This window comes from Neophocaena asiaeorientalis, unplaced genomic scaffold (assembly GCF_003031525.2).
Source record: "Neophocaena asiaeorientalis asiaeorientalis breed wild unplaced genomic scaffold, Neophocaena_asiaeorientalis_V1.1 scaffold136, whole genome shotgun sequence".
NCBI classification, from domain to species: Eukaryota; Metazoa; Chordata; class Mammalia; order Artiodactyla; family Phocoenidae; genus Neophocaena; species Neophocaena asiaeorientalis.
In genome coordinates this window covers 2,524,475-2,535,892 of record NW_020185333.1, presented here as the reverse complement: position 1 = coordinate 2,535,892, position 11,418 = coordinate 2,524,475, and the positions used below count along the sequence as shown (strand labels likewise).

At 39.4% G+C, this 11,418-nt stretch overlaps 1 protein-coding gene across 1 annotated transcript in view; it reads right to left on the bottom strand.

Moving 5' to 3' along the window:
* Positions 1-469: 469 nt before the first annotated feature.
* Positions 470-11,418, bottom strand: part of CCDC80 (coiled-coil domain containing 80) — a 34,107-nt gene continuing 23,158 nt past the window's right edge. The window contains exons 5-8 of the mRNA XM_024735420.1: positions 10,598-10,746; positions 4,613-4,716; positions 2,066-2,146; positions 470-969 (exon numbers count right to left, since the gene is read on the bottom strand). Of these exons, the coding sequence (XP_024591188.1) occupies positions 632-969; positions 2,066-2,146; positions 4,613-4,716; positions 10,598-10,746 (672 nt within the window). The 3' untranslated portion in view covers positions 470-631. The remainder of the gene's footprint in view (positions 970-2,065; positions 2,147-4,612; positions 4,717-10,597; positions 10,747-11,418) is intronic.

Here is an 11,418-nt window from a genome sequence, read left to right as displayed (position 1 = left end):
CTAAAAGTTAACAGAAACAGGGCAGGAAGTGGCTATGATAACAAAGCTGAGTTTGGTACTTGCCCTGGCTTTGGTAGCCAATATCACCGGACTCCTGTAGTATCAAACTTCAGGAAAGAAATTCACAGTATAGGGCAGAGCTGTCTTAATCATTTTTAGACTAACAGTTCAAAAAGGGTTAAGAAGCTATCTGCTCTGTCTGTTCCATCTGCTCAGATGTTCATCTGAAAATATCTGTGCTGTGATCTTTAATTTTCTTTAACAGTCATGGTTTTCACTTACCAATTAATACTAAAAAGAGAGGTATAAATACTTACGCTATAGAATACTGTATTCCCAATCACGTCCACCATATTAAGAAAAGGAAAATATCCATTTTCAATAACATTATTCAGCACCAGATCCCCTCCAGTTAGACAAACAATTCTCTTAAACATCTTTATGATTTAAGGCTTCAGTAACAACTCAAGAGTAGGCAAAAGTTTGCTATTTATTTAATCTTGGAAGAACACTGAAAGAAAAAGGCAGGGAATGTAGGCAGTGTGGAAGAACTCTCCTTTACATAGCTGGCCACATGTGGCTTCAACAGCTGCAGGGGAAACTGGCTGGGGCTAAGGTTACATATTTCTGTTCAGTAAGGGTATCCATGGTGGTAACTCTCATGATGACGGTAGTCATCCTGGTAACCATCCTGGTATCCTTGATGGTAACCATAGCCTGCATACTCATCTTCTGGGCAGCGCATCCCCAGTGACTGCTGAATAGCCATTTCCTGTCTCCGGAGTTGCATCGAATCAATTAAATCGTACACAATCACCATGGACCACATTGGGGAAGGATACCAGGATTTCACATTTCCATCTTTTCCAACTAGAAGCATGGAGAAGTACTCTGGGCTCACTTGAAAATAGTTACGTATGTCTTTCACCAAGTGGGCTGGTATGTCTTCTCGCTCCACAACAGAGCTCCCTGGAATAGGATTAGAAAAGTTGTTAGCGGATTGAAGTGGCAGCACTCAGGAAAGCATCAAAGTGAGAAGGAACCACTGTGAGAATAGAGAGAGGACCCAGGAGTCTCTTCTCTTCAGCTCAAAAATCCAATTTAAAAAGTTTGCTTGTTTTTTCTATTAGCAAAGAAATGTCCCTGCTGTTCTACAACATTATTAGTGTATCCAACTTTGGGGCACATAATGTCTCCTTATAGGAATGTTACAAAGTATAAAACCAGTCCCTTCATTTAATCCTGGCAAGATCAACTGCTTTAAAATTTGTCACTAACAAAGATTATATTGTTTATATTTCTAAGTTTACTTCCAATTAGCTTAGTTTCTTCTTTGCGGTTACAGTTTTACTTTTGATGCTGTTGTCTTTATAACAAAACTCTTATTTCATTGTCAAAGGTGAAAAATACCAATTATCTAAGAGCTGGGAATATATTTAAACTATTATCATTAGTGAAAGGAAGAAAGGGAAGGGAGAAGGGCACTGACACTTTCTGGGTATCTGCTCTGTCCAGCACTGTGCCAGGGATTTATCCACATTATCTCAGGTATAGCGCTTGATCTTGGATGGAAGGACTGGGTTTACTTTCTGAAACTTTTAGTCACTGTCATTTTCTTTCAGCTTCTCTGAGCCTTTTAGTATATGTCCTTATCTGTTGCAAGGGAATCAGTGAGATATGACCTTTGTGCCTCATAAAACTATTTCGAGAATTAAATGAGATAACATAGATGAAAATGCTTTGGAAGCCAATACAGCCCCATGCAGACAAAAAAGAATTACTTATTTCAGTTAAGAAAATGGATACTTTTGCTGTCACTTATGATTCTTTTAGTAAAAACAATATTAGTGCTTGTGCTCTCCTTCCCCTTCTTCTACATGCATCCTGTGTACACACACACACACACACACACACACACACACACACACACACGGGCAAACATGAAGAGGGAGGATTTTGTGACCTTTTTTCACCTGAGGGGTACATCCACTGCTTACATATAAATTAACATAATTTAACTGAACTTATCAGTAGTTTATACTGTTTTAAAGTAACAACACTTTACCATTAATCGGGAACAGTTCTAAAACTCCCCCTACTTCCTCTCCAACACCTAAAAGCTTCAGAACAGTTATGTGGCGCAGACCTAAGAGAAAAAAGAAAGCCGTAGAATCTGTAAGTCTTTCACTTCCAAAGACTGGATGTCTGAGAATTAAAAATCTCTAAGTTTATAAAGAATATAAAACATAACCTGATTACGTAAACTAATTCATTTTTTAAAGTTTTTTCATTAAAAAATAGATTTAAATACTTATAACATCTTGAAAAAAGACTAATTGCAGATTTTAGGATTAACAACAGGGTCAGATGTGGTCTGGTTTTGTTTTGTTTTTGCAGATTGAAATAGAAGAATTTGCTTTTAAACTGTGATTCTCACTCTACTAAATGACAAAACAAAAATGAAGCCATCGGAACTTTAAAATATCTAAGATGATCTAAGCTGATTAGTGTTCCGGAAAAAAGTCATGCCTAAAGTTATAACAGCTTGCATGGATAATTTAATTTTCTCTCAAAGAAAAGACTACAGACCCTAGCCGTTGTGATTGTTTAAGAAATCATTCTGGCTTCCTCAAAGAAAAGTTTGTCAGTTTAAAGGGCAGGTTCTTAGCACTTTTTTAGAAGACTCAAAGGGGTAGCACAGCAGGCACAGCTTGCTTCCCAGCCTCAGCTAAAGTTTCAGGAAAGGAAAGAAGGTCATGCCTTGGTAGCTTGTTGGAATTCTTTTGAAGATGAAGCGCATATGAAAAGATTCAGGAGAAAGAACACCGGAGGACAAGGAGGCTCTAGATTCATCCTATTCAGATTTCGTGGTTTTAGACAAAATCCGAGCCTAGTCATGGTAGCAACTTGGAACGAAATATGAATGTTGACGGTGTTGACTGTCCAGGGGAGAAAACTGAAAGCCACCATGGAGGGCTTTTTTAAGGAAGAGTTGAAATCCAGGCAAAATGCTATTACAAAAAAGTTTTGTGGCCTTTACTCTTCTCCCAGAGAAGTGAAGCATTTCTATTCTACATGTTGTTGAGTCATATTTTCAAAAGGGAAGATCATGAATGTAATTATTCCTTAAAAACATGACGTGTTCACATTTCCCGTCTACTGCAAAAGTGTTTGACTTGGGCTCTGTGCAGAGATTCAAAATGAAACATCACCTAATAGCTGCTGCAAAGACATCTTTAGAAAATTAGCAAACCATGATTTTATTTACACTCTTATTGTGGAGGGTCATTAACTGCTCTAAAAACTTCTGTCTTACCCAGCACTGTTGGTGGCTATACATAATTTAAATTTTGCCGAAGAATACTGGCACAATCAAATCTTCTTTACATATATTGATATAAGTTCTTAAAGCATTAACCTTGTTAATAGGAGTATAAATAAAAATTCACAAACTTTCTAATTGTTTTTACTGTTATGAGCTCATTTTCTGCCTTCTTTTGAGTTATTATTTCACATCTTAAAATTGAAATGTATTTATAATGTTCAGGTACTGGGTCATAGCAAGGGCCCAGGCTCTGGTAATGCTTTACAAGACTTATGCCACCACACCACCTTTTATAAATCAAACACAGCTTTATAACTAACAAATGATTCTTCTTCCTAATAGAAGTATCAAAACAATAAAGATTCATCTATGTTCCAATTATGAATTATTCAATCTGTGGCCCCCTAGCTACTCTTCCCCCCTCTAATGACTCTCTCAAAATTCTTCCTCTGCAGAGGTGTATTTTACATGAGACTTCAGTTGTGATTTCCACTTTTGAAATTGCCATTATCTCTTTGGTTCAAAACAGAACTTAGTAATAAGTTCTCTGTATTATGCATTTCCTTTCCTTTCTATGTGTCCATATTCAAAATGATACTAGCTCTTTCTGACCACTAGGATAATAATGTTTGGTAAAGAAAGCATACATTAGTTTTCAAAACACTGAGCAATTTACTGCAAATAATGATAGTAATAATAAAATGCATTTCTCTTTGACCTGCTTGTCTTAAAGCATAAGGTTCTGTTTAACAGATCTTGCTGTCTTCCTGGTGCCCAGTTATAGATCAAAATCCTTTCTAAGGGAATGGCAATATAGTACAGTGTGCTTCAATTCATTCATTAATTCCCAAAGCCATTCCTGTTTTACAAAAGATATTTAATCTATGGAGAAGTACACAATGTTGGTACCTAATTATTACCTAAGTAAATGATAATACCTGAGTTTTATGATCTTGAGGCAAGTTTTTAAAAAGGAAACAAGAAGACAACATAACAGAGATCACTTAAAGTAAAGCAGCAGGTATTTTCAAACACTTTAACGAAGAACCTGAGAGGGCAGAATATTGAGAAAAAAGAAAAAAGAAAAACAGACCCCAGTTGACTAAGATTTCAGTCTGAAAGCAACTTTATCCTCAGTATAACTGAGTAAGTGTCTAGGAATCTACAGTTTGGACTGGGGAATATTTGGATGACCTAATGTTCCATTTTAGAACAGACCAGGAAGAGAGTGGTATGGGAAAGCAGTGATGCTTTAAGACAAGCAGGTCAGTGAGGCTTCCCACTCACCAAAATTGCATGCCTGACCACTGAGGGCAGAGAGCTGCTGTGAATAGGCCCAGTCTTCATCATTAGGCGCTGAGATCACTAGCAACCGTCTCCTCCATCGGAACCTGGAAGAGAAGCAGAAGCCCACAGTTGCTGCTTCAAACAATAGAGGCCAGTGTGAAAACGCAGAGGAACTTTGGCTGTCATTTTTTTTCCTGTGCCCAGAATAGAAAACAGTGACCCTTAGAAATATTTCATAGCTCCTCAAAGCCTAATATTAAACGGTATTACCACATTTCTTGCACTTTTTCTTTTGTAACTTCACAGTCTGCCATACTGTGACATTTGCGTGATGTGTCAGGCATGAGTCTGGTCATCAGGCATGAGTCTGGTCCCCATGCCCGATGAGGTCACTTAGGGAGAGACGAAGCTCTCAGATACAATGAAAACTAGCCGATATTGTATGTTAACTTGTAGCAACAGAAATAAGGGAATCAGAAAATAACTGAAGAAAACTCAGGTTCTGGGGCTTCCCTGGTGGTGCAGTGGTTGAGAGTCTACCTGCCCATGCAGGAGACACGGGTTCGTGCCCCGGTCCGGGAAGATCCCACATGCCGGGGAGCTGCTGGGCCTGTGAGCCATGGCCGCTGAGCCTGCGTGTCCGGAGCCTGTGCTCCGCAATGGGAGAGGCCACAACAGTGAGAGGCCCACATACCGCAAAAAAAAAAAAAAAAAAAAAAAAAAAGAAAGAAAACTCAGGTTCTGGTAGAGTTCCCTAGGGTTTTTGGGTGGTACAGGGATTAGTGAATATACGGACAGGAAATAGTATGGAGAAAAAGAACTGAATTTTAAGTAGATGACAGTGACAGGAGGAAGGAAAATAGGAAAGTGTCTTAAGGGGTCAAGGAGGGTTCCTGGAAAAACAAAGCCCTATGTACCTTCCTCAATAGCCAGTGGCTCTTCCAGGGGCAAATGCTAGTTCTAAAATGTACCCTATCATCATAGTAAGAACCACCACTTACAGAGTACCCCTATGAAGTAGAATGGGGCTAAACCTAGAGCCATAGGATTTTAGATTATATGATAAACTTGTTTCTGCTCTTACAGCTCCAACACGGCAGGGCAGTGCAAAGAGCTTTTGTCTTACAGCCAGGAAGCTTGGTCCACATTTTGTCACTGCCACTTTTTGGGTTCCTTGAGCATGTCACTCTGTTCATCTAAGTCATAGTTTTTCCTTAGCTCTAGAATCGAAAAGAGCATCCACCTCAAAGAGGTGTTATAAGAATTAAACTCTAAAACCCATCAATGGAAGTTATGCATGTGATGGCATGGATATAGATCATGCCTTAATCTGCAGGCTTCTTGATTTAGAACTTTGTCCTACTGATGGTTAATGTCCATTTCCCCATTAACAGATCTTGGACATTATCTGTCATGATGTCATACAATAACCCACTTAATCCTTATGTTTGTGTATCATTTTATAGCTCACTTTCACCTACACACTATGTGATTCTCACTAGAGTTCGGTGAGGGCATGACTTGTTTTCCCCATTTCACAGATAACAAGACGAGGCTTAGAGAAGTGAGGTAACTTGCCTAACTAGTAAATCTAAGAGGTGGTACCGAAATACAGATTTCTCTGACTCCTGGTGCAGTGCTTTCCCTAGTCTACCCCCTCAGAGGTGCTGATGCTTGGCTGCCACATCAGGGTCCCAAGGAGGATAGGAAGGAGAGAGGGTGTGCGTCCAAGGGGCCGCTGCGTGCATTTGTCTCAAATTCCACCTTCACTGGAGAAGGGTTTTTTGCTTTCTGCCCTCAGTGCTGGTGACTGCGGGGTGTCAGTGCACTCATGGAGCCGGAAGCCAGTTGATTTTATTCATGGCTTCTCTCCCTGTGCCCCTTCAAGCCTCACAGTGAACAGGAGAGTTTTCAGTCCCAAAGAAAATGGCCTCTTAGGGGAATAGTGGTTTGGATGAATGAGAGAAAATGATAGTCTGATGAAATACAACCTCTGAATGGGTGCCTGTAGCAAGGCTCGCCAAGAATTGCTTGCTGTGACATTACATTAGCTTCCTCTGCTTGTTTTTCTTCAAAGGGAAAGAAAAACTAAAATCTCCACTGAGGATAGGAAGATGAATGTATTTGCATAAAGGAGGGGAGAGGAGAGTCTGAGACTGTCTGAGGTTTCCTGGGAAACGGAACAGTGACTGCTCTCGGATCACGAAAAGGGTCTCCTGTATATTCCCTGCTTCCTTAGGAGGCATGCCAGACCAGCACCGGCACCCCAGCCAGCACCCAAAGCAGGCCAGCCCTCCTGGCCTCACACAGAGCTTCAGAGTATCCTGGAGGGAGATATTTTGGGTGAGGTCTATTTTGGCTTGTTTACCTGTGTGCACCACTGAATGCTGTCAGACTGGAAAAGGATGGGATCTGAGACTCCCTGTCCCAGACACAATCAAGAGAAGGTCATTTCCCCTAAGTGATGATTCTTTATCCCACAGACCTTTACATTAAGATACAAGGCCCCAGTTCCCAGCACTGAAGGACAAACGTTAATGGAACTAACTTCTGTGGGAAGTAACAAGAGATGTGAATGTGGCCCAGATCCTTATTTTGGACAAATTGTTTTTCCGTCACTTTACTTTGTCAGTAAATAGAAACTCTACAAGCTATGCATGTGTTTGCTTCTTTTAATTGGCATTTCCAAATTAGTGTGCATTTGCCCACTCTTTAGGGCTTCTGTCTCAGAGAAAGGTAATTATAGCCTGGATCATATGAATGTCACTAAAAACTAGACTGGCTTCAGAGTCTGGTCAGCTGAAACCAGGCTGTATAGACCCACTAACAACTCAGCAAATATGAAGGAAAATTCCCATTTGGATACTCCTTTATTTATAGAACAGTTAGGTAGAAAAAACATTTTTTTTCAGTTCTTTTTGCCTGGGTTTCAGTTCTGAAGGTGTTTATTAAATCTCCTCTTAGCTCTCCTTTGATGACAAAGTTCTCTAACTAGGACCTGAATAAATGGCCCTAATGCTACTAATAGCCACCATTTATTGATTACTTGCTTTGTGCTAGGTTCTAGCTCAGTACCTTTAGTATCAAATTTACCTTTCACAAGGATCTTAAGAATAGATCAATTTATTATGCCCATTTTGCAAATGAAAAAACTAAAGCCCAAAGAGATTAAGCAATTAGCCCAAGGTCACACAGCTAATAAGTGGAGAAACCAGGAATCAACTTCAGGGCTGTCTTACTCATGCATGCCTTTAAGTAATACCCTATTCTACTTTAATTTTTAAGATCAGTGACAATTGTCAGCACGATGATTCCATGACCACAGGTCATAGATAGCCATAGGACATCTAACTTATAATCATATGCCATTCTGAATATCCATAAAAGATGTATGTTCCTGAAACAGTAGTGAATATAAGAGCTCACAAGTCTCTAACATTAGAAGGAAGATACATTTACATTATGTAGGGCCCTATCCAGTTCCAAAGACTTTAGATGCAAAATATGTATAATGTCTTAAGAATCAAAAAATACAAATTCAAGTCAGTGATCAACTTGAATGAGCATTGCAAGCTTTGTGAGTGAATAAAAGTGAGATAATGTCAGTTTTCCTTTTCAAGTTTTGAAACCCATGACACTGTGATTATAAAAAGACCCTCTGCCTGGAAATGGTGAAAATAATCCCTCAGAATGTCTGTAGTTGCAGGTCTCATGGCTGGCCTAAATCCTTGGCTATAAGTAATATATCAATGAACTAGATGGTTACTGCTTTAGAGATCAGGCTATGTGAGTTTAATGGGTTGGTTCAGTGGGTAAGCCTCTTTCAGTCCTAGAAGATTTAGAATTAAGAAGAGGAAGTTTGCAAAGAATCAAAATCATAGTAATAATATACATTTCTGATTTTCTTTATATAATTTATGTTCTTGTGAAACTTAAGAGAATTTGGCTTAAAATGATAGCCTTGAAGCTCCAAACTAGAATGTGTAATTGAGTATTTGGTTTAGATGTATAGTTTTAGGTTGAAATCTTACTAAGCGCATACAGTTATTGGAACATCTGAGAAAACTTTAGATTCACTGTATTTACAAGATTAACTTATTAAACTTATGGCTCATTTAAGTACTCAGAAAGGTTTTGTTTATTTCTTTCAAGGAATTGAAAGAAATATATTAAATGTAAAACGGTTGTTTGGCATAATGACATTGTTTAATTACTGAGTTCATAAGTGAGATTAAACATTATTCAAAGCCCCTTAAGAGTGATAGTTAAAATTTGTCAGGTTATAAATAAAATGACAAGATTTAAAAGCCTAACTTAAAAGTTTAAGAGAAAACTAAGGTCTTGAATTTATAACTTGGATATATTTAACACTATTGGTTAAAATCAAAAGTAAACTTCTAAAGAATCTTTTCTGCCTAAAAAAGGAAAGAAAGGTAAAAGAAATAAAAGGAAGGGAAGGAGAGGGAAGGGGAGGGGAAGAAAATACCTCAAGGACAACAGCAAGCTCTTATCCTCAATCTTCTAAATCACTGACATCTAGAAGGATGACCTTGAACTAAAAGTTGATATTTCAGAGCCCCCAGGATTGGACAAGAAGCCATCGGCCCAGTAGAGCCCTAGAGCCGTTTGGCCGGAAGACTGAATGAGCCTTATGTCCTTAGGGAGGCATGCACCTTTCACCTCCACTCCAGGTATTTGCACTGTACTGGAAATTTGGATGAAGGCAGAATCTTGGGCTCCTTTCAGCTCTGAAATTCTGTGGTTTTAGGAGTATCTTTCTTCACTTCAAACTCTGGGGCTCTGGGTTCACACTAAAATTAATTCACATTATATTTTCAAAACGAGTGTTAGATAAGAGCGTGGACTTTGGGAACCAGATTATCCTGGGGCCACTAAGTTCTAGAACTGACACTAGTTCGGTGATGAAAGTTATTTCATCTCCATTAGCCTGAGTTGTCTTGTCTGCAGCAAGACAGTAGTTACAGCATTTAGATCATGGGATTGTTGTGAAGATTAAACTCAGGAGGGAAGAAGAAGTGCTTGGCACAAAAGGTGATTACAGCAACCCTGGAGTGGAAGTAGGGCTACTTGCTGTCGTTATCCTCATGGGTGAGTGATTTTTAAGATAGGGTTAATTGGAAGCATAGGGGCAACATACCTAGAAAATTGTAAACTGAAAATTTGGATGAATGGCAAGTCCTATGCTCTTTACACATCATGTTGTTATCTCTTAAAAGACCCAAGCTTCCTGAATCTAGAGGAATTCAGATTATCCATTTCCTAATCACAGAATTCTTGATGCTTAGGTGAAATTTCTGCATCCTTGCACCTCTTAAGGTCCCAAGGATTTGTAGAATTTTCATCCAACATGAGGGAAGGGATGGAGAAGGGAAGAAGTAGAGTGATTTTTTTTACACTCTTTCTTTGTGTATGTACTAGAGTTTCCCTATAATGGTTTTCAATAAACCATACTCCCCAAGGAATCGGGGAGCTGGGTCAAGAGGATTTCTCCTTTTGAGGTCTTAGTGGACCTTTTGTTCTCTGCAGAGTTGGAAGGAAGCAGAAAATCAAGCAGTGTTCCAAATCCTGTTTGGAACTAGAAAAGGCCCAATAAATATGTAAAATAAAAGTACAGTATACAAAGCCCTCCAAATTGACTGACTGAATAAACTAACCCTCACAGAAGTTCAGAATTCTGTATCTGTGCCAAAAAAAAAAAAAAGGCAGAAAAAAAAGAAAAGACCTATCCAAAGCCACCAAATTAACACTCAAGCTTGGAGCTGACCCCAGCCAGCCTTGCAACCAGAGCAACCTCCAAAAGGACAAGACTAAGCCTGGTGGCTAGAGTGCCATGAAGAGGACAGACATCTCACAGGGAAGGTCACTCTGCACACACATGTCTGCTCTGTGTTTCTCTGGGGTTTTCATTAGCTCACTCAGAACACTCTCCCGTCTGCCTCCTCGGGGTCTCCAAAGGTGATGTACCTGGATAGGAAGTTCTCCAGTGACTGCTTCTTGTCTTCTTTGCAAACAATGCCCTCCTTCTTCTGCTTTTCCATGTCTTTGATTCGGGACTGGAAGGTATCAATCACATCGAACACAGACTTCATTGCTATAGGCACCTCATAATATTGCTGTTGAAGGAAAAATAAAAAGTATATAATGTATAAAGGTGTTTCTTCCCTATGTCCAGAGGATAGAGAGCTTGAGAGAATTCTGGGTGGCTCCAGGGAAATCAGAGCCTGGAGGGCTCTTTGATTTATAAATTCTCTCCTGCAGTAGGGCCTCTGCTGATTTTTTGAGGTTTTGAATCCATGAAACCAAAGCCTTTACCTTCCATGAAGGTCTTAACTTCACTCTTTTTATTGGGAAGGGTCCATGCCTTCCTCACCACACATATTCTAGGCTCACTTCCCTACCTCTGGGACTAAGCTGGTTCCTCTTCATTATACAACTGGAGAGAAGGTCAGAAACACTATACTAAACACAAGAAAACAAATGGAATAACATGTTAGAGCATCTGACCTGAGCAATAAGGGTAATTTTCCACCAGAAGGAGGGCTGCTCTGTGGCCATCAGAAATCTACATAAACTCTTCGTGATTCCCAGAGACTATTTTATTGAGTGAGCATTACTTAAAATTAGGTCATGTTTGCTTATGTATTCTCAGAAAAAAAGTTGGATCTAACTTATTTGGGGATAATGAAATTCAGTTTCCTGCATCAAAGCTGTCTGGACTTAGAACAGCAACCTGAGGTGGATTTGAGGGCTGGCTGATCAGCATAAGTGCCCTCAATGGGAATTTA